The following is a 22521-nucleotide window of genomic DNA, read 5'->3' as shown; positions in this document are numbered from 1 at the left end:
CACGGTTAACAGAGCATGATTAATATCTCACAGAGCATGATTATTATTTCTTATGACTATAGCTAGTCCCCATTATTCTATTTCTGCCCCTAACAAGTAATTATCTTGTCATACGTAACTAAACGAGTCTCTAATGCCTTTTCTTGGTTGTTTTTCTCTATGTGTTTTTGAAGAGCTATATTTTAGAAGGGAGTTGAATGAAAATCCCTTTTATATGAATACTGATTAGTTTGATAAAGTGAATGACAACACATACATTGGGGACAAAATCATTCCAGGAAATTTTTCTTATTTTTGTTTTTGATGTTCGTATTCAGGGGGGAATCTTTCTGTAGATTATGGGCAGTCTTGTCTTTCGTTTATCTATTAAAATTCCTATAGTTGAATTGATGGAATTCCATTATACATGCTCCCAAATATGCACATTATTTTGTGGTGGTGCATGAGAGGTAGGCAGGAGGTGAGGCTGGAGTGTGAGAATGTGTCACCCTTCTCAGATAATAGCTTCTGCTCCTCCGAATTCCTTTTTCCACCTCTGTTTACACAGTAATCATGAAAACAAATTCCTATGCCGAAATCAAATGTAAAATATCATAGTGGAAGTGCCTTTGTGCCCTGCTGCAATATTTTAAAATAACCATTATTATAAATAATATGTCAATAATTTTTATTTTTTTTATAAAATAACTGTCTCCCGTTGCTTTATCAATGTGAAAATATATAGCTTATAAAATATACTATTTCGGTTTTCACTAAAGCCAGACTTCACAATAGCAATAATCATATTTCACTATGGAAATAATTTTCCCTAAACCTCCAAAGGGTACAATGTGTAATTAGATTTTCTAAACCTGTCTTTTTTTTCTTTCTCTTTCTTTTTGTCCTCTACTCCTGTGCTGGTCAAGGTTCTCCACTTTTCAGAATCAAATAACATATTTAAGCAAGGCCTAAGTCTACTTCGGAAACTTGCCACATTGTCTCCTTCTTTTGTACAACTAATAAACCTATTACTGTGATACAGTTTCTTGTTTATTTCTACTATAGAGAGAGGAAAGAGCACTGATGTTGAATTCAGATACTTGGTTTGAAATTCTTACTGAGTAACAGGTCTGATTTTCTTCCTCATTAAGCATAAGAGTATTATCTGCTTTAAAGATTTCTATGGAGCCCATTTCTATGGGATGATGCTCAGTTGGTTGAGCATCATCCATACATTGAAAGGTAGCTGGTTTGATTTCTAGTCAGGGTACATATCCAGGATGAGGTTTGATCCCTGGTCCGGGCATGTATGGGAAGCAACTGATCAATATTTCACATCTATGTTTTTCTCTCTCTCTTTTGGTCTTTTCTCTAAAATCAATTAAAAAAAAACATATTCTTGGGTGAATATTAAAAATAAATATTTACTAAATATTTCTATGGAGAATTAAATCAGAAAATTGTTTAATTTCTAGAACATTGGTTGGCATAAGAAGCTAAAGAAATATTAATTATTTTCTTCTTCATGTGACTAAAGAAATGTTAATTTTTCTCTTCTTTATGTAACTTGATTTCCTGTGTTATGTTTTTTGTACTATAGTGTGAGTTGTGAGGAAATGTCTTCTACTTTATTTACATTTTGAAGAAATTTAGTATATATTTTTGAAATAATAGATAAATAATTTACGTCAATGGCTAACCATATTTTTTTCCAGTAGCTAAATAGTTCTCTATGTATTTCTCTTATTTATGTTTGTTTTCTTGTATGGATCTGTGTGGATACACACATTCACTGATAACAATTTTTGACAATCATAAACCCAGTGGTCATAGGAAAAAATAAACAATAACTGAATGTTGAGGTTGGGGTGTATTGTTTGCTTGTTGATCTATCAATCAATTTATGTATTCTTTTTTAAAATGTCCATTAATTATCTCGTGCATGTTAAATAATATAATTTCATTTTTATTTTATTTATATATTTAATTTATTGTTGACATTATTACACATGTCCCCCTATCCCCCACTTTGCACCCCCTCCACCCAGCCCCTGCCCTAACCCAGGCCTTCACCACACTATTATCTGTGTCCATGGGCTATGCATATATGTTCTTTGGCTAATCTCTCCCTGTTCCTACTCTCCCCCCACCCCCACACCCTCCCGCCTCAGGTCTATTAGTCTTTTCCATGCATCCATGCTTCTGGACTCTTTTCAAAAATTAATTTTGAGTCCTAACTTGTTTGTCTCAATGGATAGAGCATAGGCCTGTGAAATGAAAGGTCCCTGGGTACATGCCCAGGTTGTTGGCTCTATCCCCAGTAGGCAGCCAATCAATTATTCTCTCTCATCATTGATGTTTCTATCTCTCTCTCCCTCTCCCTTCCTCTCTGAAATCAATAAAAATATTTTAAAAAATGATTTTGAACAAAATAAATTAGCAATTTCTTTTAAAATGTATTTTAGAAAAGAATTATACACTTATGACAAGTTCTGAATGTTTTTTTTTTGCGTCTCAAAGTATGAATAAATGAAAATGAAATGAAAATGTTGCACATGATTCCTTTCCATGGTTTCCGTTTTATCTGAACCACATTTTCCCCTTGTCAATGCTTTCCCTATTTGTAAGAGGAAAATACTATGAGATTGTCTATTATAAGCTTCATTTTGTTTTATAGTTTTTGTGAGATTAAGCATAAAATTTGTATATGTTGTGTCCAAATGTAGTATTCTTGGCATGCATCTATACACTAGTGACTCGGGAAATATTCTTTAGCTAAATGATCTTGCTTCTTACACAGCCACAGTAAAAGGATAAAATTGAAACTAATCTTACCTAATAATAGACAAACATGTAAATTGACCGTACCTCCACTACACCACCAGCCAATCAGGAGTGATATGCAAATTAACCAAACAAAAATGGCGGTTAATTTGCATACACAGGCGCAGAGTGTTGGGTGTTGGATGCAGGCATTCTGCCCCACCCCCACTCTCTCAGGGCCTCTGGGCAGTGTGGGAAGGCGGGGCTGGAGCAGAAAGAGGCGGTTCCAGGGCCTGAGCAGAAAGGGGCTGGGCCTGAGTGGAAAGGCATTGCCGGCAGCCAGGGAAAGGAAAGCCCATTCTAGCATGAATCTTCGTGCATTGGGCTTTTAGTGAAAGACACAAAGCTCTAATTACATGCCAGACACTCTTCTGGGCAATACATATTTTAATGTATTTCATATAACTAAAAGTTACAAGTTATAGTTCATTTAATGTTCTTATATCCATATGGATGAAGTAGTAACACTTTCCCCTACTAACTGATAGGAAACCAAGGCCCTGAGGTCTTAAATGACCAGCCCAAGGTTATAGTTACCATGCTATAAATGATAGTGCCAAAAATTCAGATAAATCCATGTAATTTTGCCTTATAACCAAGGCAAATACTTCAGAGTATTTTGGAATTTATTTTGGCAAAATGAGGATTATAATACAATCTTTAGTGAACTATCTCTATTTTGAATGTCCATTCCCAGAAAAAAATAAATTCATACTCAAATATGAAATTATATTACATATATATTAATCACCAGAATACAGAGAGAGAGAGAAAGAGAGAGAGAGAGAGATGCAGTTTCTATTGATTGATCTTTTTTTTATTGTTTAAAGTATTACATATGTTTCCTTTTTCCCCGATTGACCCCCTGCCCATGATTCCCATCCCCTAGGAGAAGCCCCCACCATCCCAGTGTCTGTGTCCATTGGTTATGCAAATATGCATGCATACAAGTCCTTGGGTTGATCTCTACACCCCCCTCCCCTGCCTTCTCTCTGAGGTTGGACAGTCTGTTCAGTGTTACCTTGTCTCTGGATCTATTTTTGTTCATCAGTTTATGTTGTTCATTATATTCCATATTTGAGTGAGATCATGTGATATTTATCTTTGTCTGACTGGCATATTTCTCAGCATAATGCTCTCCAGATCCATCCATGCTATAGCAAATGGTAAAAGTTCCTTCTTTTTATAGCAGCATAGTATTCCATTGTGTAGATATACCAGTTTTCTAATCCACTCATCTGCTGATAGGCACTTAGGCTGTTTCCAAATCTTAGCTATTATAAATTGTGCTGCTATGAACATAGAGGTGCATATATCCTTTCTGATCGGTGTTTCTAGTTTCTTGGGATATATTCCTAGAAGTGGGATCATTGGGTCAAATGGGAGTTCCATTTTTAGTTTTTTGAGGAAACTCCATACTGTTCTCCACAGTGGCTGCACCAGTCTGCATTCCCACCAGCAGTGCACGAGGGTTCCTTTTTTCTCCTCATCCTCGCCAGCACTTTTCGTTTGTTGATTTGTTGATGATAGCCTTTCTGACAGGTGTGAGATGGTACCGCATTGTTGTTTTGATTTGCATCTCTCAGATGATTAGTGACTTTGAGCATGTTTTCATAAGTCTCTAGGCCTTCTGTATCTCCTCTTTAGACAAGTGTCTATTTAGGTCCTTTGCCCATTTTTTGATTGGATCGTTTATCTTCCTTTTGTTAAGTTGTATGAGTTCCCTGTAAATTTTGGAGATTGATCAATTTTAAAGGTGCATGAAGACAGAATCATCAAAATGTGAATCATGTTCCCTTCATATTTTTGCTCTATAAGATAAATCTGTGCATACATAAGCTGAAGCAGCTATATCAGTTTGATTCACTGACATGACTTTTTAAATGTCTGCCATAAATGTATTTAACCCTTTTAAGCAAGATTGTTCATCTTAAGCTGCAAGATCCTAGAAAATAGGTAGCATGTTTTATTCAATATTGTATTTCTGTTTTCCTAGTCCAGTGCTTTGTAGTTTAGTGGGTACTTTATAAAACTCTGTTGAATGAATTAATTATGTTTGAGCATAATTAATTAACAAAAATCTATGATCTTCACAGGTTTACTTACAAAGATGCTTAGAATAGCAATGTAGGTAACATGTAGAATGATTTCTAAATGGATATCAGGGACTAAAATGAAAGTAAAACTCATACACTTAACTATTTTTATTTCAACCTCACAGCAATGATAATGAATTTTTATAGTAAAGTTAATAAAAATTGTATTTGTGGAAAATATTTTATACATAGTAAGTGCCAAACTTAGTTAATTATTATAAAAATAACATAGTATATTTATATTATTTTTCCAGTAATACTGCATTATTTATTTCAGTTCTTTTGAGGAGTAGAGTTTAAAAGATTAAATACTGATAATACATGCATAAATATTGTCCTTTAGGTTATACGTTTTTATATATGAATCCTCTACTCATTAAAATGAAATGAGGAGGTATAAGAGATATTTTAGTCAGGAAATAAACTTTCAAAGAGTTAAGAAAACCTCTATTTGATAACTTTTTTTTTCTTGTTTGCAGGATTCGAATTTGGGATATTGGTGTTTCTGTTTTGAGGAATATTTCTTTTTGGGTTTTTACTTTTTTTTTTTTTTTTTTTTTTAATCATCGGTCTTGGAGTACAGAAGAGGAACCAGAAACACTTACTGTGATTCACGTGGGAAACATTCACTCTTGAGGCACTCACGCCTGACTTCACAACCATGTGGCCATCACAGCTACTAGTCTTCATGATGCTCTTAGCACCCATAGTCCATGGTAAGCACTTTAATTAGTTTCTTTGTGTGATTCTTAATGTTGTCTCAGTTATTTATACTAGTTCCTTTCCTTTACATCTTTGCTCTAAGAGTTAGCAGCTTTTGCCTACATATATTAATAGAAGTAAGAGTGAAAGGTCACATGTGTGCCTTAAGCTGCAATAAATATGAGTTAGAATTTTATTTCTTAAGGTACCTTTTAGAATGTATGTATAACCAAAGTTTTTGTTTGCTTAAAAAACAACTTTGCATGTTTTAGTCTTTATATTTACCACACCCAGGGAAAATCAGCTGACTCATTAACTATATTGCTTATTGTGAATTTTTTGGTTTACATATTTTTGTAATCAAAATAATTTTTAATATAGTAAATATTTTCATTTGAAAGAAAATACCCCCCAAAATTTGATTTCTCAAACTAAGTAATCATTTGTTTGTTAGTGTTTACTACTCTGTTTAATCTTTAGTACACAGAACAAAAAAAAACTAAACTTTTCATTAAAGGAAAATTGTTTTTGTCATATAACTTTCAATGCAAAATAGGGGAAAAAAACAACAACATCAAAATAATGTGAACATATGCAGAAAGGTATTTTTACAGAAACATGCTAATATACTCATAAAAAGAGAATGTACTTGTTCATTTAAACATCTTTGTATTGATAACACAAATATGTAAGAAATTACATACCTTTGGACATTTTATAAAACATATAAATATTCCATAAGTAAGCAAGACAGTTTCTATACAACTTAGTATATAATGCTCACTGATTCTCAATAAGCCCTGGCAAGTTAAAGTCTATATGTATGTTCCTTTTTCACAATTTAAAGTTTCTTACTAATTACCCTTGGTTTTGCACTAAGATAAAAATGGTGTAGTGCAGACACTATTTCATATGTTAATGGCAATTATAGCAAAAAAAAGGGGACACAGTTATATTTGCCAGTGCTTAGGAGGTCTCAGCATATTATAATCTATCAAGCAACTTAAATGAATTTTCAGCCTCTTTCACTCACTTTTGGTTTATAATTGATTATGAAATCTGCTGTAGTTCATGAATGATGCAGTTCCAAATTTGGCCCATGTCCCAAGTTTCAAATGGAATTGCATTCTGCTGTCATTTTAAGAATGGATAAAAGTTTTCTCCAAAGTTCCCCTGATTTAACAATTATATGTAACAAATCACTATAATATAAGGTAGTGCTCTTTTAACAAAAAGAAAGTAAAATTATATAACCATACATAATATAAATAAATTTTGTCAAAAATTTCAAAGTGTTTCTTTAATTCATATACTGATGCAGTACTTAAACATTCACATACTTGGGCACATGTGACATTTGTCATATGGGACAAAGATTTGTCACTTTAAACAAGTGCTTTTCTCATTACATATCTCAGGATGATTCTAGTTAGGTTTTTTATGTTATAAAAATGCCTCACTCATATGGTTCTTTTGAGGATTGAATAAGTAGCATATGTGAATCTAGCATAGTGTATGATGAATATTAAGTGGTTGAACATGTTAATTGCCTTCATCACACTATCTGTCCCTCCAGTTTTGGTTCTAGTAAATTGTAACAACCAGGAATTAGCTGAGAAATTATTTTAACATGAGAGCTATTCCATTTGTTGTTGATGCTCACACACACACACACACACACACACACACACAAAAGTATAATTTATTTTTTAAAAGTCAGTCTAAAATTACACTTGTTTGAGCAGGTAGGTTAAAAATAGCAGAAATAGACATTATATTAAAGACTGTTTTTATTGAAGTTTCTGTTCTCCAAAAACTGACACCTATGTATTTCACTGGGTCCCAAACATGGCTGAGCTATATATAGATCTTGGTTCTTCTATTTGGACCAGTACTGAACACACACATACACACACCCACACACACCCCTCCCCCAACACACACACACAATCTCTAGGTAACTCTGAGAAATATCTTAACATCCCTAGGTGGGCACATAAAAAATTGACCTGGTATATCAAATATTTTAGGCTAAAAAGTTAAGTAATCCTTTCCATTTTACGTGAACTACTTTCTATTATCTTTTCTTTGAATCATATAAAGCTAAACAACATGGAAGATTTCAAATTATAAACTTTATTCTTATTGCCATGGTTAGGTAATCTAAAACCTGCACCAGAGAAAATTCAAGTCAGTGTTGTCTACCTTCTATAGGAGGTGCCTCCATTGTGGTGCCACTTCTGACTTGTAAATCCAGGGCTTCACATGAACAGCCGTGTAGAACCAGCTTACTCATAAACAGAGGAATGCAGTAACCTTTCACCAGTGCTGAGGTCTACTCAATAGACATTTTTAGAGCCTCTACTAATCCTGGCTTAAAGGAATAGCACATAACTCAAAACCACAGATGAGTGGCTTAAAATGGATGTCACAATTATAGAAGCACCTTTTCCCACAAAACATCCCCTGACAACATCTCCTCGCCTACTGTTGTGAGGCCCAGCTTCATTTGCCCTCATGTCCATGGAGAATTTACTTTTCTGGGTATGACCTGGAGTCTCGATTCTTTTCTCTTGAGCAAATAATAATGATAATTATTGATTTTATAGTTATACACTTTAGTTATATAGGTACAATTAATCACAATATTCTTGTGGGTTTAACAATATTTATTATAATCTTTATAATTCAATATTTATGGTACAAACATTGAATATTGAGTGGTAAAGGAACTTGACTAATGTTCCACAAGCTATTGTGAGACTCAGAGGGGACCTGGTTTCGTGAGCTCTGGTCTTACTGTCAGTAAGATGATCAATTTCTATCAAGGCCGTTCTTCCCAGTAGAGGATCCCATCTCAGCTCTCCTGGTCATTGGGAGAGATGAGGCAGAGTGCAGATCACCTGCCTCCACTATGGTCTGGACACAGACGGACTGAGGTTTGAAATATGACAAACCTGAGATAATATTCTAGCTCTACCATCTACTAGCTCTGTAACTCTATTACTTGGTAAACTAGTTAACAAGTATCATTTATTACCTACGTTGAGTCATAAAACTGTGCTAGCTGCTAAAAAAATATGGCAGTGAGCAAAAAATATTCTTAATACTTCTCTCAAGGAGCTTACAGAAACTTAAAAATGTATAAGTCTACTTTTCATCCGAAAGAATAAACACTTATTCCATGCAGAGTCATTTTAAGAATGGATAGAATAATATACTATGTATAGCTTCTAACATAGTGCGGGTATTTGGTAAATCTTTCTTGTACTTGATTTTTCTACTCTTAAATTAGCTTGAAATAGAGGGAAACCTCTGAAGGTTTGATAAGGAAAATGCGTAATTATCCTTATTCTTGCCTTGAGAATAGAAAGAAATCTTCTGCTTAAACCTCAGTATTCAGGTTTTGCCAGAAATTTCTTAATACTACTCTCTGAACATAATTATTATTAAATTGATATATATCAAAGCTTAGTATGTAATTTCAGTATATAAAAATATAATTATAGTACATAATTGTCAGTGATTCTAGTATATAATTGTCAGTGGTAGTGATATATAAATGGTAGTATATGATGCATTTTTGCATGATCTTTACATGGATAAAATTAGAAACCAAGCTAAATAATTAATTCTGAATAATGTTTACATTAGTTGAATGACCTGCCCATCATCCTAGAAAGTCATGCCAATATTTTACACAGGAAAACAAAATCAATCAGTATATCCACATCATGTATATATATATACACAATTCTTTGAAATTAGGAAATGTCCGTAGTTTTTTGTTTATCTGTCCATATTCTATGTCTTTATGTGCCTCTGTATTTCCATTTTCCATGACTGTATGCCCTTCCTGTGCAACCATACAACCCTTATCTATTATGCAATGAGACCTGGCAGAAGTCAAGAGAAGCAGTGAAAGCTGATGGCCAGTTCTTTGCTGTCAACTAATGTAGGGTTACATGAAGTTAAAGTGTTTTTTGTTCTATTCATGTGGTTGGAAACAAGGGAAATAGTGAGATCAGAGAACAATATCCATTGATAAACATGGGCACTGGGGCTCATGCTGACTGGCAGAAAGGGTAGTACCAAGGCTCAGTGTGGGACCTGGGCTAGGAGATCTGGTCAGGGTGTGACTACCCAAGCCACATGGGTTGGGAGTTGAGAAGGTGATTTTGATGCATATATATAATATTGATTTAACTGTACTTATAGATTATGTCTTTATTGAAAAGATAGCATACAGGGATACAGGGTCAATTGAGCCCCTGGGTAATGGGAAACAATATGCTACATTTGCATAGAATATAGGGTTTTAGTATTTTTTCTATAACCAACATATGCTTACCTTTTCTCTATAATCCTATTTTTTTGGTTCTGAAAGTTGTATGTGTGGTAATATATTCACTAGAGGCCCCGTGAACGAAATCATGCACAGGTAGGGTTCCTAGGCCTGGCTGGCGATCAGGGCCAATCAGGTTACCCACCTCCCTGCCTCCTCCTTCCCTCGCTCCCTCAGCGCTCCACTGCCACCGCTGGTCACCTGCCATGTTCTGTGCCACACCCTGGTGGTCAGCACACATCATGGCAAGCGATCTAACTCCCGGTCTCCCAGTTGAACACCCAAGAGGACACTTTGCATATTAGCCTTTTATATATATATAGATAGATTTTACAGGGTATCCTGCTTTTTATTATATTCAAGGAAGTTAATTACAATAAAAAGTTCTTAGTAGGGACAAAAGAACCAATAGATGCATATATATTTAGTACTATACATTTTTATGTAACTTGCACTTTATAATTAATCTATTTTAAAAGTTATAATACTATTTAATAGGTCAGTAATTTAAAATAATGCCCATATATATTTTAACTTCTAGTAAGATGTGAAGATTGAGAAAGGATATAATTACATTTTACTACATAACATCTCACCATGTAATTCTTTTTATGAAGTTTTGTTTTATAAGTGCAAAAAGTCAGGTTGACTTCTAAGCTCTGCTTAACTTTCTTATATTTAGAAATTAATCATCCTTGATGTGTTTATAATGCTTTCCAGCCTAGGTAATTTGTAATATTTTCAGTAATATCACTATTTTTATGGTCAGTTATGTTAAACAGCAAAACCTTTGTGGTCATGATATATGAGGTTTCTGCCAACACACCCAACACCATCTTCCATAGCCACGTGGTACTGAATTTCAAAATATATATGCTGTAAATTAACTATTTAGTCTCTGATATAAGATTAAGTACAAATATGCATGGCTGGTAGCTTTCCTTTGTAAGAATAGGTTTAGAAACCTTTCTTACACACTCAGCATGCAGTTAGCAATTTGAAAAGACTCTTCTTTTTGTTTTCACATTTGCAAAACAAGTTATATGTGAATTTTATTTCAGTGATACTCATAAGTGACTTGTGTATACCTTGAGAGTGAAATAGTGTTTTCTTAACTTCAGATTTTATATATTGTGCATATTTGGCGGGGGAGGGGGTTAGGTTCCTATCTTAGTTTTTTTTTTTTTTTTTTAATTTCTTGGACATGGGGTGGACTGTGGCAGCAAAGGGTAGTTGTATAGTTGAGGTTGAATTAATTTAAAAATCCTTAGGTATATAATATGTAAATACTTATCTGTTTTTCTCTTTTTTACATTGCTTTTTACTCATTTTCAATGTAAGACTGCTCTTACATTTATAATTTCATTTATAATTTCATATAGGTAGCCATGGTACACTTTTTCATGCATTTATTTCCTCCATTCTGATTGGGAAATTACTCCTTAATGACCAGTTTAAAAAATGAAATGCAATAGGAAAGATTCTCATTGATTTATCATGTAAATAGAGACTATGCATTGTATTAGACCTTTTTTAAAATTTGGAAGTTTAGAAGAAGGTCCTGTTGAAAAACATAATTAACTCATTCTCTACTTTTAAATTGATACATTGGTTTGGTGAAGTTAAGGACAATACATGAATTGGGGAAAAAATCATTTCAGAAAGTATTTTTTTTCTCTTGTATTAGTATTGAAAGAATGAGGGTTTATCTTTCTATAGATTATAAATAATATTGTCTTTACATTTTGTTAATAATGACATTTTTATTTGATTTGAATTTTTATTTCTCCTATATTGCCATCATAGCAGAATTAGTTTCTTTAAATATATAGAAAATTGTCTTTCTCTAAGAAAAAAAAAATATTTTATAGGAAAGATTGATCAAATAAACTAGATTAGTTAAGGTCTTGCAAGAGAAATATGCTGGTTGTACATACAAAAGTAATAGATACATATTTTTGTAGAAAAATAGGCTTTCACAGTGGCATTTGATAAGCTTTCTATATTTATTTCATCTACACATATTATGGTTTGTGGTGACTTGAATGTTCTGAAGTCAAGGTTGTAGCTTACTGGTAAGGTACAAGAAAAGAACATAGTCTCATATATTTCTTTGTCATTATCAGGGTTACCTACTTTATTGTCACAGTATGTCTCCTCATAGAAATTTAAATTAGAAAGCAAAAATGTATTAATCCCATGACCCCATGATATACTTAATGTTAATGTTTGTTAGATTTCCCTACTGTCATGTTATGTATGCACATATATTTTTTTAAATTGGAATAATGTAAGAAATAAAATTTACCTTTCACTTGACTTAAACTCAAAATGTAGACGTTTCTATGCTCTCATTAAAAATTTTTTAAAATTATAATATTGTTTCATATGAAGGAACCATTTTTTTTTTAATTTCTTTATTGATTAAGGTGTCACATATTTGTCCTCATCCCCCCATTCCCATCCCACCCCTCTCCCCACGCATGCCCCAATCCCCTGTTGAACTTAACCGTTGGATAGGCTTATATGCATGCATACAGGTCCTTTGGTTGAACTCTCCCCCTCCCCCCACCCTCCCCCTACCCTCCAATATCCTCCCTCTGAGGCCCGATAGTCCGATCGATGCCTCCTTGCTTCTGGTTCTGTTCTTGTTCCTCAGTCTATGTTGTTCATCATTTCCTCTAGATGAACGAGATCAAATGTCACTAGATATATACTAATAAGAACTGAATGTGAGACGAGCAATAATATTTATGCTGACAGGCAAATGAATCAATCTGTAGCGAGCTTCCCCCTGGACCAACAGTTCTTTTGAGACCCAATTTCGATGTCAAGTAGTTCCTTATGTGTACATGTCAGCACTGACCCCTCAGCTCTAGATGGTGGACAAATGGTGGTAATGGAGGTCCGACTCCCTCTGGTTTGGTCTCGGCCGAACCCAGGGGCACGGCATCAGCTGGACTAAGGGGCACGTGGCCTCACCCATACCCAAGGGGCGCGTGGTCTCACCCGGGCCTGGGACCCAGCCTCACCCGGATGGATCCAGGGGCGCACGGCCTCACCCGGACCCAGGATCTGGCTTCACCCGTACCCAGGGATGCTTGGCCTCTCCCAGACCCAGGGGCACGTGGCCTCACCCGGGCTTAGTTCACAAGGCCTCACCTGGATCCAGGGACACATGGTCTCTCCCGGACCCAGGGACGCTTGGCCTCTCCCAGACCCAGGGCCACTTGGCTCACCCGGGCCTAGGTGCACGAGGCCTCATCCGGATCCAGGGAAAGAACCATTGTTTATCTAACCATATGATAATGACTCAACAGTGAAGGTCATTGATATATTACCATTACAAATAGCATTTTAAAGGAACATACTTGCATATAAATTTGACAATATCACTATACCCCTAGAAGAAAATATCTTGAGAAGTGGAAAATAAAAGAATTATTTCTTCCTACATTAATTAACAATGTTAAATGAATGCTCATAAATAGTCAATACCATCATGGTATTATTAGAATCATTTTTAAAATATAAAATTATATTTTTGATAAAAATAAAAAATAAATATATTTTATATAAATATAAAAAATAAAAAATAAAAAAGATAATAATTATCTTATATTTGAATATCTATCCTTCATATTTTGTTTTGTCATTTACTATAATAAATAATAAATATAGTTTATTATTACTATAATAAACGACAAAACAAAATATGAAGAATAGATATTCAAATATAAGATAATTATTATTTTAAGCAGTATGGTGATATAATCAGGAAATAAAAACTTTCTCAGAATTGAGATCAATTTGAGTTCAGCTGTATGATTCACACATACCTACTGTGTGTAACTTAGTAACATGCATTTCAATGTTGATTTGATTCAAAATGGCACAGAAATGCATGACTTAGAAAGAAATAGCAAGAAATATATGGGGTGTATGAGAAGAAAATGCTGAAGTTTACTGGGGGTTATCAAAGAAGACATGCAATATACTAAATTCCTATATGAAAAGACTGAAGACAGCAAAATTGACACATATCTCCATATTAATTACTTTATATTTGTACTCAAATGCATTCATAGTACCAATATGAACTTTTCTAGGTAGAAATTCAACAAAAATATTCTAAATATATATTGAATATTAAACAAGAAAAAAAGCTAGTAGAAATGAAAAGAATAATAGGAAGTTACCCAATTGATCATAAAATACATATTGTAAAATACAATAATTAAAGAAAATCCTACCTAATAAAATAGTAATATGCAAATTACCATCACTCCGCTACACCCACAATTGGGCCGTTGGGAGGCTGGGGGCGGGACTCAGGGTGGCCGATTGGGCTGGCGGGGGGTGGGGACTCGTGAGTCCCCGTCCCCCGTTCCTCCAGCCAGCCCCAACTGCCGGCGCTGCGGGAGGACCCATGGGGCCTGCGGAAGGCTCCGGTGGCGGAACTCGGGGTGGCTGATTGCATGGCTGCCGGCACCAGTTTTCAGCCAGCACCAGTTTTCCTCTGGCCACCCGCTGATCGAAGTGCCTCCCGCCAGCGCGATCAGCCACCCTGAGTTCCTCCAGTGCCACCGTTGGGGGTGACCAGGCCTGCAGTTGGGGGTGACCAGGCCTGCAGGGGAGGGCAATTAGGGGTGACCAGGCCTGCGGGGGAGGGCAGTTAGGGGCAAACAAGCTGGCAGGGGAGCAGTTAGGCATCAATCAGGCTGGCAGGGGAGGTGTTAGGGGGTGATCAGGCTGGCTGGCAGAAGCGTTTAGGGGCAATCAGGAAGGCAGGCAGGCAAGCAGTTGGGAGCCAGCAGTCCTGGATTGTGAGAGGGATGTCCGACTGCCCCTTTAGGCCCGATCCAAGTAGGATCGGGCCTAAAGGGGCAGTCGGACATCCCTCGAAGGGTCCCAGATTGTAGAGGGTGCAGGCTTGGCTGAGGGACACCCCCCCCCCCCGAATTTGTGCACTGGGCCTCTAGTCCTATATAATAAAAAGCTAATATGCAAATTGACCGAACAGCATAATGTCTGTTTGCTATGACCCCCACTGACCACCAGGGGGCAGACGCTTAATGCAGGAGCTGACCCCTGGTGGTCAGTGCACTCCCACAGGGGGAGCACCGCTCAGCCAGAAGCTGGGCTCACGGCTGACGAGCGCAGTGGCGGTGGTTGGAGCCTCTCCCACCTTCATGGCAGTTCTAAGGATGTCTAACTGACGGCTTAGGCCCCAAGGCTTCTTGGACTGCAAGAGGGTGCAGGCCGGTCCGAGGGATGCCCCCCCCCCCCTGGAGTGCACGAATTTTGTGCACCGGGGCTATAGTTACATTATAAATATTGAGTCTTTAATTTTATTTCCATAGACTATTTCTCTAATATGTTCAGCAAACCATTGTATGCCTTTTATTCTATATCAAGAAAGTTATTCATTTCCTTGTCTCTTTATCAAACCTACCTACTGTATATTACTGACCACTCACATTGCATCTACCAACAAAGATGATAATCAGAAGGAAATAGGAGATTGTATATGGTAAGAATCCTAGCAAAATTGCACTATTTCAGGCACATAGGTGTTTTTGAAATATTGCCATTTTGGGGGAAAAGTTTAACAGAAAGCTTACTACTTGAATAAAAGTAGTAAGTTACAAATGTTGATACTGAATAGTTCCTGTAGTTTTAAGAAACTGGGAATGGAGGAGAATATCAGTATATATATAGAAAGTAATATTTACATAAAGCCCTGAAGTTTACAACATTGTCTAATCTAAAATGCTTTAGGATCCTAATTTGCATGGTCCTGATGAATGAAAGAAAGATCTCAAGCTTTTGAGTTTAATTCCAGTTCTATTGCTTTCAAGATACATGACCTTAACCAGTTTCACAGTTTCCTTCATTGTAAAGGGGTAATTAGGCCTACTTTATTATAGTAAAAGGATTAAGTAAAATAATGTGTAGAAAGACCCTAACAGAAAGGTTCACACATAATCCTGGGAGAATGTAGTCATTAAAACATACCTTTTGGGCCTAGCCGGTTTGGCTCAGTGGATAGAGCGTCGGCCTGCGGACTGAAAGATCCCAGGTTCGATTCCGGTCAAGGGCATGTACCTTGGTTGCGGGCACATCCCCAGTAGGGGGTGTGCAGGAGGCAGCTGAGCGATGTTTCTCTCTCATCGATGTGTCTAGCTCTCTCTCCCTCTCCCTTCCTCTCTGTAAGAAATCAATAAAATATATTTTTAAAAAAAAAAAAAAAAAACATACCTTTTGGAATTAGAACTAAAAAAAAAAAACAAAACAAGAAACAAACACACACACACACACACACACACACACACACACACACAAAACAACTACACAAATGACTTGGGTAGTAAGCAAAATTTAAAATATAACACCATCTTGGGGTCACTTATTCTCCATAGAGTTTTCAAAGACTGCATTGTATATCCTTAATCCCCAATTGTGACAGTTTCTCTAATTATGAGCCTATACATTTGTACACACATTCCGTCATTATATTCCGGACTCACCCACTGGACTGTAACTAAGTCTTTAATGACTTACCAATGAAGATCTTAAGCTTAGATCAGCATTAAAAAAAGTGTTAAAGAGTGTGGAAAAGCTGTTCAGAGTGCAAGCCTGTTGCTTTTAATTAGACTATAAGCCCAATAAAACTTCTGGCTTCACTATTCACCCTAGGTTTGAAGAACTTCAATAGTGAGTGAAACATATCCCTCACTTTGGTATTATTAGTTTTATGTAAAGTTTGATGGGGATAAATTCATTGAGCAAAATTGGAGAAATCATTGTTTTGATAAAATGAAAAGATAAAATAATATGCAAAATCAAAAGAGCATCTTACAATGATTCATTTTTTGTTGGACTCAGATGAGTTTAATACAGATTAATTTTATTGTTGTATTAGAGAATAATAAATGGCATGGGAAAAAGATTCAGATATGATTAGATCATGTAAATAAAAAATAACCATCTGTATTTATAAAAAGAATGAACAGTCAGCTTTCATGCATTACTGCTTCTCTCTAAGCAGTTAGTTACCATGAAAGTCGTAATTCTCCACACTACCTGAACGAGATCAGGACTATTCTTTTCTGTAGCTCTGGTTACAAATCAACAATGGTGGTGACCAATGAGCAATTATTCTTTGTTTGTTTTTTGTTTTTTCCCTTTTGATAGTGAAGTTGTGAAACCATGTAAACCGTATGGGCACATGATTTAATAATGAAGACAGATAATACATAAAATTCAAAGCAACAGGCTGGCATGATGCTATCCCTCCAGGGAACATTACACATTTTCTTAAAAGGGAGCCTTTTAGATTAGTCACAACAGCTCAGGACAGTCGGAATAGCTATGATAGTCCAGGTATTTTATAGGTTGCAGGCTGTCCTTAAGAGGCAGTATTGATGCCCCACCTCTGCACACACATAAAAAACCATTATGCCTATTTTTAAAAGTAGGTGTTCAATAATAACCATACTCTGTGTATATACCAACAACATAAGTAATCTTTCATTTTGACATGTGAGCTTGTTAACATATCTGCTTCTTTGTTAACCAGCATATTGCTTTCATTTGTGTGTGTGTTGAGGAGGGGATGGATGGGTTGAAAATCTCTACTACCAAAAAATATAGATAAAAAGTTTTTAGTCCTCTCAACTATCTTCAGAGATGCCAGTTATGATTATCTTAGGATGGGAAAAAGGAACTCACTAACATGACAGATCTTTGTCAAAATGTGTATTTTTTCCACTGTTTTCCTTCCTTCCTTCCTCCCTTCCTCCCTTCTTTCCTTCCTTCCTTCCATTCTTCCTTCCTTCCTTCCTTCCTTCCTTCCTTCCTTCCTTCCTTCCTTCCTTCCTTCCTTCCTTTTTAATTTTTTTTGTACACATCAAGTATTATTGGCAGTGGGATTAAGGGAAAGAGCCCCTTACGATAGTTATAAAGATTTTTAAAGAAATGGTTTACTTTACAACATTCTGAAAGCAAAGCTTTCCTTATCATTAAGAATTTATATTCTTAAACAAGGGAGTAGAGGAAAAGAAAAGAAAGTCAGTATTCTCCAAATAATAGATTTCAGAATTTTATTTTTGTTACCATGAATTTAAATCTATTTGCAATATATTTACATAATGGGAGGCATTTTTAGTTAGAAAAGAAAAACTATTAGTTGCCGCTCTTTGATCAATAAGATATGTAATATGCATTTTGTATGATTTGAATGAAAATAATGTTTATGAGAAGCTGATTATAATTTTATAAATTTATATCACATAACAGAAACTTTATTTTCTGCTTACTCATTTTAACAAATGTTTGAGATATTTATATCACAATATTACAATCTAGGCAATTGTTAAAACAAGTAAGCCACAGTTTTTCCCTCTATTTTTGGGACAAAGAAGATTCATACTTGAAGAACATTTCAAAGTAATCTTTCAATGTTGTTTCTTTTAACACTAGGAATTAATGTTCCCTATAACTTTACTCATAACCATGTGTTAGAATCTTCACTATTCTTAGAATATCTTATACAACTTTTATTACTTGATTGTTCAGTCTTCTGGTGACCGAAAGTTGAGCCAAAGTATGTTTTATTTCACTATAAAAAGCTATGATGTATAGAAGAAGAGTGAGGCCTACTTTGAAAGGAGAATTTATAATCCACATAGGGTATACCAACACTTTATAAAACAAAGTCTAGTGAATGAGTCTATTGAGTTAAGTTGAATAATATAATACTTTCATAGGAATAGTATAAAAGTTGCTTCATCATACACAGGTGGACAATTAATCACTACTGAGCCATTTTCTTATAAGGGCCAGAATAGAAACAAATTTTTCGTGTTAGAACTTTCATGTTGTAATTTCTGCCTGGTGGCATCCTTAATCATGCACTTAAATTGGAACTTTTTATGACTTTTGTTAGAGATTACTACCCAGCCTATAAAGGAATTATGCAGTCCAGCCTGTGTTGCTCAGTGGTTGAGCGTCAACCCAGGAACCTAAAGGTGACCTGTTCCATTACCAGTCAGGGCTCAATGAATTGGGTTATGGGTTCAATCCCCAGTAAGGGGCGTGTAGGAGGCAGCCAATCGATGATGTTTCTCTCACTATCCCTCTCCCTTCTCTCTCTCTCTCTCTCTCTCTCTCTCTATCTATATATATATATATATATATAAATATATATATATATATTAAGCAGTTATGCCTTAGAAGTCAGGAAAGATATAATCTTTTTATATTGCCAAAATGAAGGCGCTGGTGGAAAGGTGGAAAAGTAGAGCCTTTCAGGTATGCATAAGGAAGCTCAATTGGAAAAAGTACCTTTACTTACAAGAAAAGTTGAAAATACCATATTTTCCAGCGTATAAGACGACTGGGCGTATAGAAGATTTTCCTGGGTTAAAAAGTCGTCTTATACGCCAGAAAATATGGTAATTCTCTCTTTCTCTCTCTGCCCCCCTCACCTTCCCTTCCCTCATACCCCCCCCTCCATGCATATATGGTAGCACAGAAGTTGGATTAGACATTTCCTATCAATCAGCCATTTGTTATTTCAATATAATTTCTAAATTTACTAGCACTCTGCTCTTAGCTGAACACTTTTGCACACAAGAGCTCAATGAATACATGTAATAATCCAGTGAGTCATAGATAGTCGTCCCTGTAGTACCTGTAATTTTAGGATGAAAAAATAGACTCAGAGCCATCAATCTAATGATGCAATGACATTTAAAATAGTTGTTAGTAAAAAAACTCAGAATCTCCTAACCATCTTGTGAAAACTATTTTTAAAGATGTTTTAATAACCTACTGAGAGTTTGCCTTATTTTGTGGACCCATGATTTAAATTAGAAATAAACCAACCAAAACAATGTGTAGGAATTAGCTAGAATATTACAAAATAAAACAAGCAAAATTTATAAAATTTTACTTTAGAAAGAAAGAAATTTTTTGTTTGCTTAACCTTAAGAAATAAAAAAAAATAAGATTTTAGATTATTAGGAGATTTAAATTTTACTTTAAATGTAGATTTAGAATTTTGGACTGTAGTACAGAAATGAAGGGAAATGGTATGAAATTTGGAGATGAATATATATATTAGTATATAGAGAATAGCTTGGGGAAATTACAGGAAGCCTGAGCAGTAGGAAAAAGGGTTTATAAGGACACATATGTAACACCATAATCAATAAAGAAATTAAAAAAAGGATAATTTGAACAAAGGATTACCCAAGTATTTATAGGAGGATAGATATTGTGTCTAAGAAGGTAATAATCAAAAGTAAAATTGAATGTGTACGTTAAAGTCATAGTTGGAGTTTTAGTACATTTTAAACTCTACAAGAGCCGTAGCTGGTTTGGCTCCTGGAGTATCAGCCTGTGGACTGAAGGGTCTCGACCAGTGGATGTTTCTCTCACATCCATGTTTCTCTCTCTGTCTCTCCCCCTCCCTTCCACTCTCTCTGAAAATCACTGGAAACATGTCCTATAGTGAGGATTAACAAAACAACAACAACAACAAAATAACTCCACAAGATATGGTAAAATATTACCCTAAAATATACTTGTGAGAAATATTATTAATATATGAAAGTGATATCATTTGTAACTCTGATAAATTAACTCAGTTGATATTTTGTTTTTACCATTCCTCTCACCTTAGAAATATCTTAGTAATGCAGAGCATTGTTTTGCCTAGATGCCAAGCTCAATGTCATCATCAATAGATGTTTGGAGGAAGAAGCTAAATAGTTGACTGAATTACATGGTACCTCATCGAAGGAACAATAAAACAGAAATGGTGGAAATTGGTTAGAAACAATGCTCATTTACTATTTTAAACTTAATATTTATAAGTAAATATTGAACTCTGAAGGTATATACATTGAAATCTGATATTTTTGATACTTATTTCAATTATTAGGTCCACAGATAAGATGAAAACTCTAGAACTACCATCAGAAATACTTTGCCTTTTAACATGCTTTTTAGTTTTCCTTTTCTTCCTGCCTCATATTTGCCCGTAACCAATATCCAGGAACTTTGATTCTATGATGCTCTTTGATGTTGGAGAGTATACATAAACATGGAAATATTTTGATCATTTCAGCAGGTTATGAAATATTAATTTCATACTTGCCACTGAGTAAAGCAGAATCAAAGTGTTTAAATAGTAAAACTCTCTGAAGTAATTATGTAGATAGTTTGATTATGACAGTAACTCATATTACTTATAATGAATATTAAATATTATATGATTAAAGCAATTCACTTTTTTTTTTTTGGTTAAACCTTACCCGAGGATATTTTTCCCATTGATTTTAGACAGAGTGGGAGGGATGGGGAGAGACAGAGAGAGAGAGTAACATCAATGTGAAAGAAACACATCAATTGGTTGCCTCCCACATTAATCCTATTGAGGTATATGCCCTTGACCAGAATCTAACTGGGTCCGAGACCCATGCTCCAACCACTGATCTGAACTGGCTAGGACACCATTCTAATTTTTTTTTTTTAAATAGTGAATCCTTTTTTTAATAAATATGAAGTCTTAATTAGATATGTAATTTTTTACAGTTTTGTTGAGGAATAATTGACATATTGCATTTGCATTGTTTAAGGCATGCAGCATGATAGTTTGATTTACATTGGTTATGAAATGATTACCACAGTAGGTTCAGCTAATATTCATTTTCTCATACAGATACAATAAAATGAAAAGAAAGTAGAAAAAAAAAAAAACAACCTTTTTCTTTGTGATGAGAACTTTAGGATTTATTTTTTTAACAAATTTCCTATACATCATACAGCAGTGTTACCAGGATTCACCATGTTATACATTACTTCCCTGGTACTTATTTATCTGATAATTGGATGTTTTTATTTTTTTATTGCCTTTCTTCAATTCCTCCTCTCCCAACCTCTGGTAATCACAAGTGTGCTCTCTTTATCTATGTCAGTGATGGCGATCCTATGACACGCGTGTCAGCACTGACACGCATAGCCATTTCTGATGACAGGCGGCCGCATGCCGAGGATGAAACATTTGCTGCTCCTGAGGATGAAACATTTGCGAAATAATGTTTTTTCCTCAAAGTGACACACTACCCGAGTTATGCTCAGTTTTTTGGCGAAGTTTGACACACCAAGCTCAAAAGGTTGCCCTTCACTGATCTATGTGGTGTTTTGTTTTGGTTTCGTTTGGTTTCCACAGGTAAGTGAGATCACACAGTATTTGTTTTTCTCAGTCCAACTTTATTCACTTAGCATGGTGCCTTCAAGTTCAATCCATGTTAGTGCAAATGGTAGGGTTTCCTCATTTTTTAATGATTGAACAATATTGTGTGTATAACAAAACTTCTTTATCAATTTATCCAATGATTGATCCTTAGGTTTTATTTGTCTTGGCTATCCTATATAATAAAAGCATAGTATGCAAATTGTCCCCTCAACAGGGAGTTTGACCAGGGGGCAGGGCTGGCTGGAGGAAGGGAGGGAGGCCCTGGCCAGCAGAGCCCGAGGTGCACTGGGCCTCTAGTTGTAAACAGT

General features: G+C 35.3%; 1 protein-coding gene across 3 annotated transcripts in view; it reads left to right on the top strand.

Annotated features, from left to right (window-relative positions):
• Window positions 1-5455: 5455 nt before the first annotated feature.
• Window positions 5456-22521, top strand: part of ADGRL3 (adhesion G protein-coupled receptor L3) — a 492939-nt gene continuing 475873 nt past the window's right edge. For 2 of the 3 annotated variants that reach the window (XM_054728772.1, XM_054728769.1), the window contains exon 1: window positions 5456-5614. In XM_054728772.1, the coding sequence (XP_054584747.1) occupies window positions 5560-5614 (55 nt within the window). In that variant the 5' untranslated portion in view covers window positions 5456-5559. The remainder of the gene's footprint in view (window positions 5615-22521) is intronic. The other variant, XM_054728767.1, reaches the window with a different exon arrangement.

Source organism: Eptesicus fuscus, chromosome 2, assembly GCF_027574615.1.
Source record: "Eptesicus fuscus isolate TK198812 chromosome 2, DD_ASM_mEF_20220401, whole genome shotgun sequence".
NCBI classification, from domain to species: domain Eukaryota; kingdom Metazoa; phylum Chordata; class Mammalia; order Chiroptera; family Vespertilionidae; genus Eptesicus; species Eptesicus fuscus.
Note: the sequence above shows the minus strand (reverse complement) of the source record. Positions and strands in the feature narration are given on the sequence as shown.